At 40.3% G+C, this 22500-nt stretch overlaps 1 protein-coding gene across 3 annotated transcripts in view; it reads left to right on the top strand.

The window, feature by feature from the left end:
- LOC138964474 (venom serine carboxypeptidase-like) overlaps positions 1–22500 on the top strand; it is a 68592-nt gene that overhangs the window by 40002 nt on the left and 6090 nt on the right. For 2 of the 3 annotated variants that reach the window (XM_070336442.1, XM_070336440.1), the window contains 2 exons: positions 18995–19063; positions 19636–19809. In XM_070336442.1, the coding sequence (XP_070192543.1) occupies positions 18995–19063; positions 19636–19809 (243 nt within the window). The remainder of the gene's footprint in view (positions 1–18994; positions 19064–19635; positions 19810–22500) is intronic. The other variant, XM_070336441.1, reaches the window with a different exon arrangement.

Genomic DNA, 22500 nt, shown 5'->3' with positions numbered 1-22500 from the left:
CGTTTGGACAACACAGTCTATTTAAGGTTAGGATCGTTCAGCAATGTCCAGGAGTCACTTCTGTCGTGTAGTCGGTCCTCAGGTTACCCAGTGATAGTTTATAACACGGAAGCTAGGAACGTAAAGTCGTTCTAGGTAGAACACCGGAGAACTACAGGGATGGAACGATCCAGTGTGCTGTTTACTTGCTGCAAGTCCTCGATTCACTTCGGTCGTGTAGTCGGTTTTCAGGTTACCCAGTGATAGTTTATAGCACGGAAGCTAGGAATGTGAAGTCGTTACAGGTAGAGCTAGAACACCGGAGAACTACAGGTATGGAATGATTCCATAGCAGACTCAGAGCGTGAACGATTCACAATGAAGTCCATGGCGTTACCACGAAAAACTTTTCCGAAACTTCCCTGGAACTGTTCCCGAAGCTTTCCCGAAACTTTCCTGAAACTGCTACGAAGCTGCTACGAAACTTCCCCGAAACGTCTGAAAACAAGAAGAGCAAACGCTCGATCGAGTCACTTTCGCAGTTCTGAATATTATATGAGGCATCAGATGGACAGGAAGAAATTGCTATTCACAACACAATGAGTCACGTTCACATAAAATTTGAGCCCGGTCACTTTTATAGTTTCCGAGAAAAGCCCAACGTTAAGTTGTGTGTTGCCGAACAGAAAAGGCTAGTTATCTCCCTTGTTTTTCTGATAACGTTCGTAAAAGGCTACAGATGTAAATACTTTGATGTAAAGAATAATCCTACAAAGTTTCAATCACATCCGATGAACTTTGTCAAAGATATAAAATGTCTAATTTTTCCTTTGACGCTGACCTGTGACCTTGAAAAAGGTCAAAGGTCAACGAAACCATCGTTAAAGTGTAGAGGTCATTGGAGGTCACGACTAAACAAAATATGAGCCCGATCGCTTTGATAGTTTCCGAGAAAAGTCCAACGTTAAGGTGGTGTCTACGGACGGCCGGCCGGACGGCCGGCCGGCCGGCCGGCCGGACAGACTAACACTGACCGATTACATAGAGTCACTTTTTCTCAAGTGACTCAAAAACCATATACAGATTTGCTAATTCTCTGTTCAACAGAGTAATTCTACGGTCAGGTTACGTATGTCCAGTGCCGGCTGTTCGTTCACAATGTTCGTCCAATATTAATCAATTAAACATTTTTAATTATGATTTGACAACCAACTTATTTCCAAACATTTCTTTATGAAGAATGGACAGTCAAAAATTATTTCACACACGTTCGCATGCATGTCAACCGTCTTCCATTCGTTCTCTCAGACCAATTAGCGTTTCCCTGCCGATCATGCTGCGAATTATATCGATTTGATACTCACACAACTACGTATGAAGGTACGAATAAGGCGGCATGTGCATACTGGTTCGTAAAAATACAGTCACGATAAATAAAAACACAGCAGACAAAAGACACAAGCCTCGCTGCTTCCCAAGGTAGAACAAGAGGCGAAGCCTTCGAGGCTCCCGTAAGAAATCGACAAACAGTAACACAAACGCAATCACTCCGTCATACATACACACACACACAGTAAGCATAGACACAGTGCAAGAGTGGGAGACGCTAGATCTAGATCTGTCTGTCTGTAGCCTACTTACGGGGACACGACTGCCACTGAGATCGACACTGCCCTTTTGACAGCGCTTCCTCGCGCAGACACTGAAAACACGCTGTGTAGATCAACCTGTAGGAAATCTCCTTTTGTATCTTCTTTATCTATTTTTTCTGGAGCCGCTACGAAACCGAACAATGTGAAATCGTCTTTCCCGAATCGGCGAATGCAGCTCGGTTAGAACTGAGAAGTGAATCTATACCACAATGCTTCACGCGATCTGACCTAACCTTGACCCCTGGACCTGGTCTACATACCACACACAACACAAACCAGTCACCTGTTTTTACCCCCCCCCCCCCCCCCCAAAAACCCACCACCACCCGTTTTCTTTGGATACACACTTTATCTACATACGTGCCGACGAAATGTTGATCATTGCTTCAATACTTTGAAGCTGTTGCTTGGATAATAACCCGGTCAAATTAGTATTTCGGTGTTCAGTCAAATGTTAAAGTTTCTATCACACACGCACGCACGCACGCACGCACAGACAGACAAAAGTTAGCATCGCATAGGCTACACTTACTTGAGCCAAAAACTATCTTAAGTGTTAAAATCATTCAAAAATAACAAATAATACAAGAGGCGAAGCCATCAAGGCTCACGTAAGAAATCGACAAACAATAACACAAACTCAATCACTCCGTCACACACACACACACACACACACACACACACACACACACACACACACACACACAGAAAGAGTTGGCTCACGTAAGTGTAGCCTATGCGATCGTAACTTTGTCTGTCTCTGCGTGCGTGCGTGCGTGCGTGCGTGCGTGCGTGCGTGCGTATGTGCGTGCGTGTGTATGTCTGTGGTAGAAACTCTAACATTTGAAGACGTCACATTACATTGACGTCACATTATGACGTAAGAGGGTTAGACGTCACGCGAAGGAAGTACTGAAAGTCTCGGTCATTATTATTTTGAGCGGGCCGAGACTAGTTGGCAGTCGTGTCCCTGTAAGTAGGCTACACACACACACACAGAAAGAGCATAGGTGAAACTGTGCAAGAAAGCGAGACACTAGATCTAGATCTGTCTGTCTGCATGTAGCCTACTTACAGGGACACGACTGCCAACTAGTCTCGGCCCGCTCAAAATAATAATGACCGAGACTTTCAGTACTTCCTTCGCGTGACGTCTAACCCTCTTACGTCATAATGTGACGTCAATGTAATGTGACGTCTTCAAATGTTAGAGTTTCTACCACAGACATACACACGCACGCACATACGCACGCACGCACGCACGCACAGACAGACAAAGTTACGATCGCATAGGCTACACTTACGTGAGCAAAAAACGATCTTGTTGTTGTGACGCAGCTTCTGTCTGCTTTACGTCAAAACAATGGCGTCGAAAGCATGTCGTCATAATAAAGACGTCACAGTAAGTTAGTCTAGGTACAGGCGCCAGCATTCGCTCTGTATCGGAGTTCCTAATATTCGCTCTGTATCGGAGTTCCTAATCTGTGACAGCCAACAACTTCTTGATTATCAAGTGAAACCAGACAAAAGGGTAGAACATGTGTATGTTGATGCTGAGGGTTGCATAACCAGGACAAAAATCTACATCTGAGAGCATGCTCTTGGTCCACAACCATGTTTTCTACATACAGAACAAAATGATTTTATTGAAGAGTTGGTTAGTATCCTATCAAAGAGCTTTCGATTTTAAAACAAAAAGGTGATGCTGATGCGATTCACTTGCACATAACATCATTTCTTTCAAACTCTTCCTTGATACTGTACGATGGCATAATCTGGAGTTCAAATTAACTATGAGGTACACAGCTGATGTGAAAATATCTTGGACCTATGGTTATAAACTCTTACATGAGATGTTTCTGTATTTCATGGGTGGATACAAACACACTAACCATAATAATACAGATGTCTGTTAAGCTGCGATGGCATGTGGTGACGTCATCAATTTTGCATGTCCTGACGAATGTTGCAAAGTTTTCACAGACAGAAAAAGCTGAGTGCCCAAAACCAGAGCTAATGTTGTTGAACGTTGACAATAAATGACAAATCGTACAAACGGTGTGTAGATGATACAAACAGGGCCGGACCAAATGAGTTGTAAGGGGGGGGGGGGTTCCTCCTTTTTTGGGGGGGCAAATCAGCGAGGCGCGCGAACTAGGAGGGTCCGGGGGCATGCTCCCCCAGAACAAAATTGAAAAACGGTTAAAATCTGTGCAATCTGGTGCATTCTGGGCCTTGTTTTGAGGGTTAAGAGCAGCATTGTTTTGGTGCTAAAACTAGTAAAAGTCAAAGCAAGGTACATGCTTTTTCCAGGGGTGTGGTTCCGGAACCCCTGGAACCCCCCCTGGGTCCGGCCCTGACAAAGATGGTGCAGGGATTCGGTTCAAACTTTGAAGGTTGACTTTTACGGTCATGCTCAGTCTTGGTGCTGGTAGAATGTTACCCGTTGCGTACCTAAGACCCCGCACTTTCATTTGATACCATGCTCAATGTGTATACCTAGATCAAACACGTTACAGTCATTGAGTCAATAATGAGTTTTCCGATTGAGGTATGTGGAACCTGTCAGTGAGGAGGGTATCACTGCAACAGTTGATCTACATCATAATGTACCCGTGTACGTATGGTTTGGATTATCTGGTAGCGTGAGTAGATAATTTGAAAATATAAGATGCAACTGGGGGCCATGATTGATACATGTATTTTGCTAATATCTACTTCCTCTAGCAGAGAATCATAATTACACATACATACATACATACACGGTGACATATATGGTGTAAACCAACTGTTGCGGTGATACCCTCCTCACTGCCAGGTTCGAATAAGTAACAGTATGTACCTTGATCGGAAAAAGCTAAACACTTCATCATTTATAAGCGACTGCCACGTGTTTGATCAATTTAAATACAGTAAGCATAATTTTAAACGGTACCAAAATCAAGAGTACTGATCAAGAAACAAATAGACACGAAGCAATAACTGTGTCTGCAGTACCTAACAGCTTCATTTATCTCCACCTTAAACAGGGTTTGCTTATGCATGCATTTTGCATGCAGATGTTTACATTTGGTACTGAACGAAATATTTCAAATTAAGAGGATGTAACATACTACAAAGAATTATTGGAAATTACTCTGAGTCTAAAACACCAATGCAGTACCTTAAAAGTCAAGGAATACCTCATTACGCAAGATATTAAATATTCTGTGTTTATTTTTCGTTAACATCTGTCATAATGTTCAGTTCCATAAAAAATGCTCAGAGCCGGAACATTTCAACATTTGCTCAGAGCTAGAACATTTTTGCCGATCAAACACCTCAGAGCTGGAACATTTCGTTTTTGCCGCATAACATGCAGATTTCACCACTTTGATGCCATCCACTGATTGGAAGTGTTAAATATATATTATATGCTATTCTATCATCAAAAGTACATATTTCATCTATAAGGGCCTTATATTGTCCGTTTTGCGAATTGCGTCAGAGCTGGAACAAACCTAAGCTCCGCCCATTTTGCTATTGCTCAGAGCTGGCACATCGATTAAACGAGTTAATTAATTTTGAGAGAAATCTAGAAGCAATCTGAAAAATGTTTTGACGCCAAAACATTGCTTTTGCATTGGCCCAGCCCCCCATTAGGGTTTCGATGGTCTGTGCTAGTCTGTATCGAGCATAACCACGAACATACACACAAATCGCCACTTTTCGACATAAATGATCAATTATTGCGATATATATTTATTGTAGCATCTAGTTGCCTACATTTGGTAATACCCAATGCATTTGTGAACGTTGCAAACCAACACGTATAGTGGAACTCTGCCTTAGACACCTACAGTTGTGATCGATCTGAGCCGACTACGAAAAAGTGGCCCCTCAGAGCTGGATCACTACCGCCTCAGAGCTTTTTACGCATGGAACGTCTCCCACACCGTGAAAGCAGCCTGCATGAAACTGAGGTCAACATTGGAAGATAAAACAAGTCGCGTTAGGCGAAATTACTACATTTAGTCAAGCTGTCGAACTCACGGAATAAAACTGAACGCAGTGTATTTTTTCACCAAGACAGTACAGCTTCGTCAATCCCCGCGTGAAGGAAATCGCTCACCTTCCACGTGCAAAACGTAGTGATATTGACACGCCAGATTAGCGCGGTAGCGTATTGTGCTAAGCAGGAAAGCGCGCTTTTCTGTATCCTTGTTAACTTTCTGAGCTTGTTTTGAATACAACCTATAATATCTATATGTTTTTGGAATCAGGAAATGATAAAGAATAAGATGAAATCATTTTTGGATCGATTTCTTACATTTTAATCGTAAGACTAATTAATCTATTTTTGTTATTTGTGATCACATTTTAAGAGTAAACATGACATATGTATATATTTTTAGATTCAGAATGTGATGAAGAATACGATGCAATCAATTTTAAATCTGTTTGCGAAAAATCGATTTTAATGACAATTTTAATAAGCAAACTCATTAATTAAATTTTAAGCCTCCAAGCTGAAATGCAATACCAAAGTTTGGGCTTCGTCGAAGATTACTTGACCAAAATTTCAACCAATTTGGTTGAAAAATGAGAGCGTGACAGTGCCGCCTCAACTTTCACGAAAAGCCGGATATGACGTCATCAAAGACATTTATCAAAAAAAATGAAAAAAAGTCTAGAGGTACCCTACTCAGGATCTCTCATGTCAAGTTTCATGAAGATCGATCCAGTAGTTTTCTCTGAATCGCTCTACACACACACACAGACACACACACATAGCCTACACCACGACCCTCGTCTCGATTCCCCCCTCAACGTTAAAACATTTAGTCAAAACTTGACTAAATGTAACAAGTCGCGTAAGGCGAAAATACAATATTTAGTCAAGTAGCTGTCGAACTCACAGAATGAAACTGAACGCAACGCAACGCAGCAAGACCGTATACTCGTAGCATCGTCACTCCACCGCCCGTGGCAAAGGCAGTGCACGTGGAATTGACAAGAAGAGCGGGGTATTCGTTGCGCTGAGAAGGATAGCACGCTTTTCTGTACCTCTCTTCGTTTTAACTTTCTGAGCGTGTTTTTAATCCAAACATATCATATCTATATATTTTTGGAATCAGGAACCGACAAGGAATAAGATGAAAGTGTTTTTAAATTGATTTCGAAAAAAAAAATTTGATAATAATTTTTATATATTTAATTTTCAGAGCTTGTTTTTAATCCGAATATAACATATTTATATGTTTTTGGAATCAGCAAATGATGGAGAATAAGATAAACGTAAATTTGGATCGTTTTATAATTTTTTTTTTTTTTTACAATTTTCAGATTTTTAATGACCAAAGTCATTAATTAATTTTTAAGCCACCAAGCTGAAATGCAATACCGAACCCCGGGCTTCGTCGAAGAGTACTTGACCAAAATTTCAACCAATTTGGTTGAAAAATGAGGGCGTGACAGTGCCGCCTCAACTTTCACGAAAAGCCGGATATGACGTCATCAAAGACATTTATCAAAAAAATGAAAAAAACGTTCGGGGATTTCATACCCAGGAACTCTCATGTCAAATTTCATAAAGATCGGTCCAGTAGTTTAGTCTGAATCGCTCTACACACACACACACACGCACACACGCACACACGCACACACACACGCACATACACCACGACCCTCGTTTCGATTCCCCCTCGATGTTAAAATATTTAGTCAAAACTTGACTAAATATAAAAAGAAAGTATTAAACAATGGCGACTGCACGTGAGAGGGAACAATAAAGAGACCAACAAGAAGGGCAAAGCCCATACGACTCACATGCTTGACCTTGACCTTTACATGACCTTGACCTTCAGGGTCAAGGTCAAATAACTAAACCTAGCAATGACATCATACACTAAGAACTGCTTTACACATTTTTCCTACCAAAATACATGTGACCAAGGTCAAGGTCATCCAAGGTCATGCAACACAAAGCTGTTAATTCAAGACATAGGAAGTACAATGGTGCTTATTGGCTCTTTCTACCATGAGATATGGTCACTTTTAGTGGTTCACAACCTTATTTTGGTCACATTTCATAAGGGTCAAAGTGACCTTGACCTTGATCATATGTGACCAAATGTGTCTCATGATGAAAGCATAACATGTGCCCCACATAATTTTTAAGTTTGAAACAGTTATCTTCCATAGTTCAGGGTCAAGGTCACTTCAAAATATGTATACAATCCAACTTTGAAGAGCTCCTGTGACCTTGACCTTGAAGCAAGGTAAACCAAACTGGTATCAAAAGATGGGGCTTACTTTGCCCTATATATCATATATAGGTGAGGTATTCAATCTCAAAAACTTCAGAGAAAATGGGAAAAATGTGAAAAATAGCTGTTTTTTAGACAACATTTATGGCCCCTGCGACCTTGACCTTGAAGCAAGGTCAAGATGCTATGTATGTTTTTGGGGGCCTTGTCATCATACACCATCTTGCCAAATTTGGTACTGATAGACTGAATAGTGTCCAAGAAATATCCAACGTTAAAGTTTTCCGGACGGACGGACGGACGGACGACTCGGGTGAGTACATAGACTCACTTTTGCTTCGCAGTGAGTCAAAAAGCAATGTACTCACGTTAAAATGACGAACACGGAACGAATAACAGCGACGTTTCGACCTAAGGGTCTTCTTCAGGCACAAAAACACAAAAATACACACACAAAAAAGAAGAAGAAAGACGATAGAACAAATGAAGAGAAGAATAACTGACAAAACAACTGCACTGCACAAACCAACAAATGACAAAGACAGAGAAGCAAGGGAAGCTACTCGAGGGGAAGCCAACAATAACACAGGCAAGAAAAAAGAGTTGAAAAGCGGCAGTTTTGAGGTCTGTAGACCAAACAAAATGTGTGTGTGTGGGGGGGGGGGGGGGAGGAATGAATGGAAACGAAAGAGAAAACTCACGTACCCGTGCGGACACACACACACACACATACACACACGCGCGCACACACACACACACACACACATACACACAAGGTGGAACAGCGGGGGGAAAGTTTAGGTGAAAGAATTAACGGCGGATGTTAATTCCATCGGGGCAGATATAGTGCCGAGGGATGATATGATGTGGGACTCGGCGACTGGATTACATGTTACTAAATGATAACGTAATTGACGAAGTGCTTGAATGCAATATATACTCACTTTCTTCGACTGATCACAGGGGTGTTTATTTACAATTAAAATGTACTGACACATGCAGAGGTCCAGGGTACTGGAAATTTAACAACTCTCTATTAAAACAACAGGCATACGTTGATATTATGAATCAGACCATTGATAATTTTCTCTCTGAGCACCCGACACAGCATGCGGGATTGAAATGGGAGTTACTGAAACTGGAAATTAAGGACATCTCTATGCAATACAGCAAGAAAAATGCCGTAATTAAGAGAACAGACAAGATAAAATTGCTACATGATTTAAATGTATGCGAATCACATTTAGCCAAAAACCCAGATGATACAAACGCTATTTTTCGACGAGAAAAGTTAAAATTGAATTTGGAACTTATTGAAAAAACAGAATTGCACAGTGCCCAGACAAGATCACGAGTAAAATGGATCGAAGAAGGAGAAACAAATACAAAGTATTTTCTTAACTTAGAAAAATCACGTGCACAATCAAAATTAATGCCAAGATTAGAACTGGAGAATGGTGAAGTCATTACAGATCAATTTGATATACTGGAAGCTCAGAGAGAGTATTTTCAAACTCTTTATTCACAAAAAATACCTGATGAAAATTTAGACAATGATATTACATCCTTTTTGCAAGATTGCGATGTTCCTCAGTTAAGTGATGAGGAGATGGCAGAGTGTGAAGGAAATGTAACGGTTGAAGAGGCATCATCGGCACTTAAATTGATGAAAAATGGTTCCTCACCAGGCATGGACGGCCTTACCACAGAATTTATTACGTTTTTTGTGTCAAAGTTAAGAACTGTTATTGTTGAGTCATTTAACAAATCATTTGAGAATGGAAGTCTGTCCTACACCCAAGCATCGGCGGTTATTACCCTGATCCACAAAGGGAAAGATTTATCAAAACACAGTTTATCAAACTGGAGACCAATTTCTTTGACAAATACAGACTATAATAAGATTTTAGCTAAATGTTTAGCAAATAGGTTAAGCCCAGTTATTCAAAAGATAGTACAAGAAGATCAAGTTGGTTTCATTAAAGGTAGAAACGTCTCTCATACGCTGAGAACAATAGATGATGTTATTGAACATTTTAGATTACAAGAAAAACCTGGTTTGGTACTTGCTTTGGATTTCAAAAAAGCATTTGACAGCATATCGAAAGAGTTTATGTTATATGCCTTTAAAAGTTTAAGAGATACGGATTTGGAACAGATTTTTTACGTTGGGTAGAAGTATTGTTCAGTAGCACAAGAAGCTGCATTGGATACAACGGTTGGCTCTCAAGTGATTTTGAAGTCAGCTGTGGGGTGCGACAAGGTTGTCCTTTCTCACCACTAGCTTTTGTTATTGGAATTGAGCTGCTTGCAACCCGATTTCGAAAAGGTTCTGAAGTAAAAGGTTTGGAAATTGAAACTGACGATTCAGAAGAATTGCATATGTTTAAAAAGATTTTGAAGGCACTTCTGTTTGCCGATGATGTTACCATGTTTTTGCGTGATAAAGATGACATTAAAGCTGTTTTAGGGATATTAGACGAGTTTACAATTATATCCGGTTTGAAGATAAATAGAGTAAAATCAGAAGCAATGTGGATTGGATCAAAACGGAATAGCAACGAAGGAGGATACGGATTAAGATGGGTTAAACAAATGAAGATTTTGGGAATATATTTTTGCAATACATCCAGTGCCTCCCTCGTGAATGAAAACTGGACACAACGAATTAAGAGTATTAAACAGGTGATTTTAAACTGGGAAAAACGGAATCTTGGCATATTTGGTAAAATGTGCGTAATAAAAAGTTTTTTGATTTCCCAGTTTGTTTATGTTATGCAGGCAATATGCATCCCCGAACCTGTGTTGAAAGAAATTAATACGATATTGTTTCGTTTTCTTTGGAGAAAAATTAATTGTAATAAAAAAGCGTTTGAGAAAGTGAAGAGAAGTGTTATGTGCAGTGGAATAGGAACAGGAGGAATTCAAATGATTGATATGCAAATATTGCAAGAATCTATTATGTGCGGCTGGCTTGCTCAGCTTTCGAATATGAATAACAATAGTACATGGACTTGGATTCCTAGATTATATTTCCGTAATTTTGGAACAGATTTATCTTGTTTTAATTCAATTATTGGTCCTGAAAAGTTTAAAGGGTTAGATAGTCTTCAGTCCTCCTTCTGGAGCAAAGTACTGCGAGTCTGGTTGGAACATAATACACTGCACTCTCCTTCATCTCTGAAGATGGCATGCATATGGAATAATGTCGATATAAAATATCAAAATAATGTAATTTATTTTGACAACTGGGCAAAAAAAGGAATAACACATGTCAATGACCTTTTAGAAAACAATTCCATTTTGTCATTTCAAAATGTACAGAACTTAATTGGTACTTCACCAGAACTCTATTTACAGTACATTGTTGTTCACTCGGCGTTATCTCGTTATTTAAAGAACAATACGGATTATGTATATATATGCTGTTACTGAAAAATTTTCGAAATTGTATTTTAATGATAAAGTTATGTTAAAAGCTAGAGACTTTCGAAATTTTATGACAGATATGAAATATAGTCCACCCTGCTGTGTTCGATTTTGGCTGAACAAACTTGGTATTAATATTGAAGAAAAAGTTTGGCTCAATGCAAAAGAGACAACAACAGAAACCAGACTAAAAGAATTACAGTGGAAGATATTACACAATATATACCCAACCAATATTCTTCTCTTAAAAATGGGACTCACAAATAATGATAAATGTCCATATTGTATTGAACAAGTTGATTATATTGAACATTTCTTTTTCTATTGCAGTAAAATTCACCATTTGTGGAAGCATGTTGAAACATTGTTTTACGATCGATATAACATAGCAATTATTTTATAAGCAACAGATGTGCTGATTTGTGTGCGAGATAAGAGTGGTTTGACACATGATATGTTTAAGTATCTTACCCATTTAATCTTGATTGGAAAAATGTGTATAAGTAAATTTAGATATGGGACACCCCTTGAAATATTATTTATCTTTCAAAGGGATTTAACCCTCAGGGGACTGGTATAAAACAAGTGTAAGTTTAAATTGAGTGTTTGAAATAATAATATTTAGAGACTGTTATTTACGGATAGAAATGTATGATAAGGAATAAATTTACGTTATGATTATTTTTATTTATTTACTTAAACATATTAGTTTACTGATAAAGTTTGTTGATCTAAAAATGTACACATTTGACTGAGAAAAGAAAAGACTTATGAAGAAGGTTTGCTCCAAGCCACACACGAAAAAAAAAAAAAAAAAAAAAAAAAAAAAAACACAGGCAAGAAAAAAGAGTTGAAAAGCGGCAGTTTTGAGGTCTGTAGACCAAACAAAATGTGTGTGTGTGTGGGGGGGGAATGAATGGGAACGAAAGAGAAAACTCACGTACCCGTGCGGACACACACACACACATACACACGCGCGCGCACACACACACACACACACATACACACAAGGTGGAACAGCGGGGGGAAAGTTTAGGTGAATGAATTAACGGCGGATGTTAATTCCATCGGGGCAGATATAGTGCCGAGGGATGATATGATGTGGGACTCCCTGAGTTTGCGTTCGAAGGAGTCGCCACGTACTTGCCACAGAGCCATGACTCTGACATGATCAAGTGAGTGATTAACGGCGGTGAAATGAAGGGATACTGGCCTATTACGGGAATGACGGATGTTGGCCAGATGCTCGGAGAAACGCACCTCGAGGGTGCGCGCGGTTTCTCCGATATAAATCTGGCGACAAGAGAGGCAGACGATCGCATAGACAACGTTGTGACTTTGACAGTCAAACGTTCTCTTGACCGTGAAGGAGCCACGAGGGCCTTGGAGGCAGGTGTCAGAGTGGAGGAAGGGACAAGATTTGCAATTTCGTTTGGAACAAGGAAATGTCCCAGGGGCTGTGGGGTTGGTGGGACTGCGAAGACGGGATCTCACCAAGAGGTCGCGAACGCTGCGGTCTTTTCTGAAAGCACAGAGTGGGTTTTGAGCAAAAATCGAACCAACAGAGTCACTTCCTTGAAGGATGTGCCAGTTTGATTTCAGGATTCTGCTTACTGGCATGTTGTGGGGATGAAACAGTAGAGAAACGACGGGTCTGTCACTGTCCCTAGATGGTGTAGGACTGAGCGCGGACTCTCGACAGACCTGGGTAACACGCAGAAGGGCGTCACGGACGAGTGCATCAGGGTAGTTGCGGGCCAAAAAGAAAGACGTCAAGACAGACTGTTGATGGAAGTCGTCGTCTTCAGAGCAGAGCCTCCGAAGACGAAGGAATTGAGAGAAAGGAATGCTGCTTTTGTTGGCAGGATGATGAGAAGAGTTGAAATCATGGTATGAATGAGCGTCAGTTTCTTTGTAGAAGACAGAGGTGGTGAAGCGACCATGCAAAATGGAGATGGAGATGTCAAGAAAGACCACAGATGAGGAAGAGATGTTGAATGTGAACTTGATGCTGGGATGGAATGCTTGGATGAAGTGAATGAAATCAAGAAGGAGGGGTTCAGACAGAGAAGTGGCACCCAAACCATCGTCGATGAACCTCTTGTACAGTTCTGGAACTGGGCCAGAATAAGACTGTAGAATGAGGTGCTCAAGATGACCCATGAAAAGACATGCATAACTGGGTCCCATCTTCGTACCCATGGCGACTCCGCTGATTTGCTCTAACACATGTCCGTCAAACTCAAAAGTGTTCAAAGTGAGAACAAGCTCAGCCAGGCGAACAAGTGTTGTGGTTGGTGGGTAGGCAGAATCAGTGGGACGACGATCCAGAAAGAATGTGAGGGCTTTGAGTCCGTCAGTGTGGGGTATGGATGTGTACAGGGACACAACATCCAACGTGAACAACAATTGGGGCTGAAAACTGGGATGGCTGTTGAGGTGTTCAAGAAGGTTGAGGGTATGTGTTATGTCTTTGACGTACGTTGGCAGTGACTGTACAATGGGTTGAGGGAGGAAGTCCAAGTATTCCGAAATGAACTCTGTTGGACAGCTGCAGGCAGAAACGATGGGTCTGCCTGGGGTGTTGGGTTTGTGTATTTTCGGGAGGAGGTAGAAAGTGGGCTGTTTAGCGTCAGACTTCAGCAGAAGTTTGGCAGTGGCGGGAAGATTGTTGTGTTTGATCTGTTCTTTAATTGTATCTGCGATCTGTTTTTGGTCGAGGGAGAGGGAGGCCTGAGGGAGTGGTTTGTATGACGCTGCGTCATTGAGTTGGCGATGGGCTTCGCGAAGGTACAGTTCTCGGTCCTAGACGACCACAGCACCGCCCTTGTCAGCAGGTTTGATGACGATGTCCTGGCGCGATTTAAGCGAGACAAGGGTTTGCTGTTCGTCGCGTGTCAGGTTGGAGTTACGAGCGGGTTTGGATTTAAGTTTGCTGATTTCTCTATGGCATTTAGCTATGTAAAAAGAAAAACAAGTCGCGTAAGGCGAAATTACTACATTTAGTCAAGCTGTGGAACTCACAGAATGAAACTGAACGCACTGCATTTTTTCACAATGACCGTAGCAGAGACTATAGATGTATACTCTATAGTCTCTGACCGTAATCCGCCGCTTGCGCAAAGAGCATAATTGTAAAGTTATGATGTTGCGCTATATAAATGCTCATTTATTATTATTATTATTAAAACGGAGTGAAACTGACGAGCCTGTTCAGCGCGGTAGTGGTTTCGCTGTGCTGCATAGCACGCTTTTCTGTACCTCTCTTCGTTTTAACTTTCTGAGCGTGTTTTTAATCCAAACATATCATATCTATATGTTTTTGGAATCAGGAACCGACAAGGAATAAGATGAAAGTGTTTTTAAATCGATTTCGGAAATTTAATTTTGATCATAATTTTTATATTTTTAATTTTCAGAGCTTGTTTAATCCAAATATAACATATTTATCTGTTTTGGGAATCAGGAAATGATGTAGAATAAGATGAACGTAAATTTGGATCGTTTTATATTAAAAATAAAATATTACAATTTTCAGATTTTTAATGACCAAAGTCGTTAATTAATTTTTAAGCCACCAAGCTGAAATGCAATACCGAAGTCCGGCCTTCGTCGAAGATTGCTTTACAAAAGTGTCAATCAATTTGATTGAAAAATGAGGGTGTGACAGTGCCGCCTCAACTTTTACAAAAAGCCGGATATGACGTCTATCACAGGTCAGTTTTCGTCAGCCTGTTGTTCTTTCTGCGTGCGCCTTCCAAAGGAAATTTATGGAAGGAAAACACGCCGCCTTTTCGTATTAGCTAAAGAAACAGGTACTACCTTGACTTTACTTTCCTACTTCACTCTTTCCCATGCTCTCGAAGTAGCGGAGAAAGATCAACACAGGTTTACATAATTTAATACGTGGATAGTTTATAAAATTCTTGAAATGCAGCACACATTGATCAGGTTAGTCTATGTCTACTAAATATCAGTATCGTATTAAATGCAGCACACACTGTTCAAGCTTGATTTTGTCACTTGAATCGCAGCACACTCTGTTCAACTGTCTATTGCTGCTGGATATCAATTCCGTCATGGTACTCTAACATGACTCAGCCGTCGCAAACGTTCTTCAGAATTTTCCCTTGGAGGACGTCAAAACAAAAGGAATACACATAATGTTTATGAAGTTTTGACTTATTAGCTCGATGTCATTGAAAAGATACTCAGGATGACGTGTAGCACTTGGCTGGTCTTGAAAACCGCGCTCCTGGTCTGGGTCGTCAATCTTCTTCTCAAGACACCATCATCAAATCAATAACAGTAGCAGTCTGATCGCATCTCTCTCCACAAATACAGCAACATGAGGAAGAGGAAGATGAATAAATCATTGGACCGTGGGTTCCTGAAACAGACCAAAGGGCCATATGTGTTACCTACACAGCCTGTCTAAAAGACTTGGTTTGTTCATATTTTATTATCGTTCTAATTCTATTACTGTGTTTCGAAAAATGGGGATTTGGCAACAGCGCACATTCAAACGTACACAACTTGACAACAACACAATGTACATGACTGACACGATACACTCATCTCCGCCCAGATCCCGTGGAACGATTGTCGATGCAATAATCACAGTCACTTACCTTCAAAGACAGGGGAACGGCTTTTTCTTCCAAGCGTTCTTGTTCCGTGGACTTGCGGAAAACGACCCTCTCGTGAAACGATTTTTGTTTACGTCAGTACACTTGGATACGTCACTTGGATACGTCACTTGGATACGTCGTGTAATGCGCGAGTAGTCTCGGTTGCCTCATTTCTATTCTTGATAAGTTCGCGCTTCATAATATCTATTCATGACAACGTCATCAAAGGTATTTATCGAAAAAAAGAAAACAAGTCGCGTAAGACAAAATTACTACATTTAGTCAAGCTGTGGAACTCACAGAATGAAACTGAACGTAGTCCGCCGCTAGTGCAAAAGGCAGTGAAAGTGACGAGCCTGTTTGGCGCGGCAGCGGTTGCGCTGTGCTTCATAGCACGCTTTACTGTACCTCTCTTCGTTTTAACTGTCTGAGCGTGTTTTTAATCCAAACATATCATATCTATATGTTTTTGGAATCAGGAACCGACAAGGAATAAGATGAAATAGTTTTTAAATCGATTTCGGAAATTTAATTTTGATCATAATTTTTACATTTTTAATTTTCAGAGATTGTTTTTAATCCAAATATAACATATGTATATGTTTTTGGAATCAGAAAATGACGAAGAATAAGATGAAATCGTTTTTGGATCGTTTAATAAAAAAATAATGTTAATTACAAGTTTCCGATTTTTAAATGACCAAACTCACTCATTAGTTTTTAAGCCACCAAGCTGAAATGCAATACCAAACCCCGGCTTTTGTCGAAGATTGCTTTGCCAAAATTTCAATCAATTTGATTAAAAAATGAGGGTGTGACAGTGCCGCCTCAACCTTTACAAAAAGCCGGATATGACGTCATCAAAGGTATTTGTCGAAAAAAAGAAAAAAAACGTCCGGGGATATCATACCCAGGAACCCTCATGTCAAATTTCATAAAGATCGGCCCAGTAGTTTAGTCTGAATCGCTCTACACACACACACACACACACACACACACACACACACACACACACACACACACACACACACACACACACACACACACACACACACACACACACACACACATACACCACGACCCTCGTTTCGATTCCCCCTCTATGTTAAAACATTTAGTCAATACTTGACTAAATGTATAAAGGTCCGGGGATATCATTCCCAGGAACTCTCATGTAAAATGTCATAAAGATCGGTCCAGTAGTTTGGTCTGAATCGCTCTACACACACACACACGCACAGACAGACACACACACATACACCACGACCCTCGTCTCGATTCCCCCTCCATGTTAAAACATTTAGTCAAAACTTGACTAAATGTAACAACCAGTGAACACATGTTGTATACCTATAGAGCTCCCTTTGTTTATCAGATCTTGAAACAGCGCTCTGCCTCATTAGTTTAAGATTTTCTTGTTTACTTCAAAGGGCAGTTATCGGGTTTGAGATTTGTTTGGGAGCTTCAAATGGCACTTCACTGATTTTGGGGTTTTGGGGTTTCTAATTAATTCAGATTGCTATATATTAGTTTACTGGTTTTGATATTTTCAGGCTTTAAACACTATGCATGCGCTATGCAAGTCTCTTGGCTGATTTGGGAATGAATACGGCTCAAGTAAATACGAGGGTTATCTTCTTCTTCGTTCATAGGCTGAAACTCCCACGTTCACTCATGTTTTTGCACGAGTGAATTTTTACAAGTATGACCGTTTTTACCCCGCCATTCAGGCAGCCATACGCCGCTTACGGGAGAAGCATGCTGGGTTTTTACATTTAGTCAAGTTTTGACTAAATGTTTTAACATAGAGGGGGAATCGAGACGAGTGTCGTGGTGTATGTGTGTGTGTGTGTGTGTGTGTCACAGTGTATGTCTGTGTGTCTGTGTGTCTGTGCGTGTGTGTGTGTACAGCGATTCAGACCAAACTACTGGACCGATCTTTATGAAATTTTACATGAGAGTTTCTGGGAATGATATCCCCGGACTTTTTTTCTTTTTTTCGATAAATACCTTTGAGGCGGCACTGTCACACCCTCATTTTTCAATCAAATTGATTGAAATTTTGGCCAAGCAATCTTCGACAAAGGCCGAACTTCGGTATTTCATTTCAGCTTAGTGGCTTAAAAATTAATTTATGACTTTAGTCATTAAAAATCTGAAAATTGTAAAAAAATTAAAAAAATTATAAAACGATCCAAATTTACATTCATCTTATTCTTCATCATTTCCTGATTCCAAAAACATATAAATATGTTATATTTGAATTAAAAACAAGCTCTGAAAATTAAAAATATAAAAATTATGATCAAAATTAAATTTTCGAAATCAATTTAAAAACATTTCATCTTATTCCTTGTCGGTTCCTGATTCCAAAAACATATAGATATGATATGTTTGGATTAAAAACACGCTCAGAAAGTTAAAACGAAGAGAGGTACAGAAAAGCGTGCTATGCAGCACAGCGCAACTACTACCCCGCTATTCTTGTCAATTTCACTGCCTTTGCCACGAGCGGTGGACTGACGATGCTACGAGTATACGGTCTTGCTGAAAAATTGCATTGTGTTCAGTTTCATTCTGTGAGTTGGACAGTTTGACTAAATGTTGTATTTTCGCCTTACGCGACTTGTATCGTGTTTCATTCGACAGGGACCCTACATAAAAGATATGACTTCCACGAGACGGTAGTACGCAACTTTATATTGGGTGGGGGATGACTTGAGTGTGAATCATGAGCTTTCCTGCTTACTACTGGCTTTGTAGTAGTACAGTAACGACCACCCAAAATGACCGACCGAAAGTGATCGTTATAGACAGGTGGTCGCTATGGACAGGGAAATTGTACTCCAAAAAAAAACTAGTCGGGGATACTTGGTGGTGGTCTTTGTGGGCAGGTTGTCGTTCGCGTTATCAAGAGATGGCAGCCAAGTCAGGTTTCACTGTACTAGGCAGGAGAGCACAACCCCCCCCCCCCCCCCCATGGCACTGCCCCCTCCTCCCCCCCCCCCCCCCCCCCAATGTTAAAGACATGTGATTTGTTCCTATATGTGTGCAGCAATCGATACAATATGCTGTTTTTCGATTCGAGAGTGGTATCGACCTCTACAACGTACTCAAAACGACCGTATGTATGCTTTCGAAATAATTTGTATTTCACTTGGCCTGGTAGAGCAATTGACATGATCAAATATACTTGTTATAAAAGCATGACCTGGCTTTTTATCCCACTCAAATAGAAAACGTAATTCACGACAGCAGGTATAACTATCTATAACACCACTTTTTCTTCTTGAGGTATGTGATTTTTTTCAGCACAGCCCCAAACAGCTCTTTTGATTTTACATTAAGTCTTAGCGAGAAGATCTTTTTCTAGGCAAGATGACGCAGGAGTTGACACTCAGGGGGGCCAAAGAAGCACTCATTCAGAATCCACAAATAAAGTTACTTGCTTCCAAAGACTGGGAGAGAAATGTAAGTTGAAGGCCTCACAGCAAAGCTATTAGGGGCATGTGAGAATGAGAAACCCCGGCTTTGTAAAAGAAAAAGGAAATGACTTTTTCTTTTTGATAAAAATAATTAAAAACATAAAAATACAGTGCAGGGGGGAAGGGGGGCTGCCGACGGCTAGCGGGCCGGAAAAAGAGGGAAAGAAAAAACCTTCCAAGGACTAATAAACAACAGTCTTTTATTTTGCAGAAAACAAGCAAAGATTCATATAGAATGCTTTTGAACTACCTTCAATCGTGGTCAACCAAAATGCTCTTCGGGGCCAGGAGCGTTGGTGAGGAAGGAGTGGTCCGGGACCACCTTGCCGCCGACTTTCTGAGTGACACTGTCTCGCACCATAACTTCTTGATTGACAACTACAAAGTAAGTGAGCTGCTTCTCTCTCTCTCTCTCTCTCTCTCTCTCTCTCTCTCTCTCTCTCTCTCTCTCTCTCTCTCTCTCTCTCTCTCTCTCTCTCTCTCTCTCTCTCTCTCTCTCTTTTTACATTTAGTCAAGTTTTGACTAAATGTTTTAACGTAGAGGGGGGAATCGAGACGAGGGTCGTGGTGTATGTGTGTGTGTGTGTGTGTGTGTCTGTCTGTCTGTCTGTCTGTCTGTCTGTCTGTCTGTGTGTGTAGAGCGATGCAGACTAAACTACTGGGCCGATCTTTATGAAATTTGACATGAGAGTTCCTGGGTATGATATCCCCGGGCAGTTTTTTTCTTTTTTTCGATAAATACCTTTGATGACGTCATATCCGGCTTTTTGTAAAAGTTGAGGCGGCACTGTCACACCCTCATTTTTCAATTAAATTGATTGAAATTTTGGCAAAGCAATCGTCGGCGAAGGCCGGGGTTTGATATTGCATTTCAGCTTGGTGGCTTAAAAATTAATGAGTGAGTTTGGTCATTAAAAATCGGAAACTTGTAATTAAAATTATTTTTTTATTAAACGATCCAAAAACAATTTCATCTTATTCTTCGTCATTTTCTGATTCCAAAAACATATACATATGTTATATTTGGATTAAAAACAAGCTCTGAAAATTATAAATATAAAAATTATGATCAAAATTAAATTTCCGAAATCGTTTTAAAAACTATTTCATCTTATTCCTTGTCGGTTCCTGATTCCAAAAACATATAGATATATGTTTGGATTAAAAAGACGCTCAGAAAGTTCAAACGAAGAGAGGTACAGTAAAGCGTGCTATGAAGCACAGCGCAATCGCTACCGCGCCAAACAGGCTCGTCACTTTCACTGCCTTTTGCACTAGCGGAGTACTACGTTCAGTTTCATTCTGTAAGTTCCACAGCTTGACTAAATGTAGTAATTTCGCCTTACGCGACTTGTTTTGTTTTGTTTTTACATTTAGTCAAGTTTTGACTAAATGTTTTAACGTAGAGGGGGGAATCGAGACGAGGGTCGTGGTGTATGTGCGTGTGTGTGTGTGTGTGTGTGTGTGTGTGTGTGTGTGTGTCTGTCTGTCTGTGTGTGTGTGTGTGTGTGTGTGTGTGTATGTGTGTGTGTGTGTGTGTGTGTGTGTGTGTGTGTGTGTAGAGCGATAAAGACTAAACTACTAACCGATCTTTATGAAATTTGACATGAGAGTTCCTGGGTATGATATCCTCAGAGGTTTTTTTCATTTCTTTGATAAATGTCTTTGATGACGTCATATCCGGCTTTTCGTGAAAGTTGAGGCGGCACCGTCACGCTCTCATTTTTCAACCAAATTGGTTGAAATTTTAATCAAGTAATCTCCGACAAGGCCCGGACTTCAGTATTGCATTTCAGCTTGGTGGCTTAACAATTAATTAATGACTTTGGTCATTAAAAATCTGAAAATTGTAAAAAAAAATATTTTTTTCATAAAACGATCCAAATGTACGTTCATCTTATTCTACATCATTTTCTGATTCCAAAAACATATACATATGTTATATTTGGATTAAAAACAAGCTCTGAAAATTAAAAATATAAAAATTATGATCAAAATTAAATTTTCGAAATCAATTTAAAAACACTGTCATCTTATTCCTTGTCGGCTCCTGATTCCAAAAACATATAGATATGATATGTTTGGATTAAAAACACGCTCAGAAAGTTAAAACGAAGAGAGGTACAGAAAAGCGTGCTATCCTTCTCAGCGCGGCAACAACTACCCCGCTCTTCTTGTCAATTTCACTGCCTTTGCCATGAGCGGTGGACTGACGATGCTACGAGTATACGGTCTTGCTGCGTTGCATTGCGTTCAGTTTCATTCTGTGAGTTCGACAGCTACTTGACTAAATGTTGTATTTTCGCCTTACGCGACTTGTTTTTTGTTGAGTGTGTGTTAACTGTCCTAGACCGAACAATTGGATCAGTATTTTCCTTTGTGTGTACATACTATACCCATACTATACCCTTAGTCTTACATATTTTTGTTTACTCATGGCTTTCGTGTCTGTGTGTTTGTTTGTTCGTACTCATAAACTAGTTTGCTATGTTTTTGTTGATATTAATGTTTGTTCATTCGACCCTTTACTCCTAGATCCTTTTATGAATGATGCAGAAATTGTTGTTTTACCCTGTCTATAAGGCTTTTATTAGCTAATGATAATAAAGTGTCAAAGTTTCAAAACGTCTCTCTCTCTCTCTCTCTCTCTCTCTCTCTCTCTCTCTCTCTCTCTCTCTCTCTCTCTCTCTCTCTCTCTCTCTCTCTCTCTCTCTCTCTCTCTCTCTCTCTCTCTCTCGGGGCGGGAACGTAGCTTAGTTGGTAGCGCGCTGGCTTTGTAGCCAGTTGGTCGCTATCAGCGTGGGTTCGATCCTCACGTTCGGCGATAGATTTATTTCTCGGAGTCAACTTTGTGCAGACTCTCTTCGGTGTCCGAACACCCCCGTGTGCACACATGCGCACGAAAAAGATCCCACGTTCACAGCGAAAGTCTCAGGGCTTGGAAAACACGAAGACACGCATGCATCATCTCTCGTCTCTGATTATCATGATCGTATTTTGATACTTTGACGAGACAAATCCAATGCTGATGTGTCGAAGAAGACAGCCACAGCGGGCTTGTTTGAATCAAAGTATC

This window comes from Littorina saxatilis, linkage group LG4 (assembly GCF_037325665.1).
Source record: "Littorina saxatilis isolate snail1 linkage group LG4, US_GU_Lsax_2.0, whole genome shotgun sequence".
Lineage (NCBI taxonomy): Eukaryota > Metazoa > Mollusca > Gastropoda > Littorinimorpha > Littorinidae > Littorina > Littorina saxatilis.
This window is presented reverse-complemented; position numbering and strand designations above follow the sequence as displayed.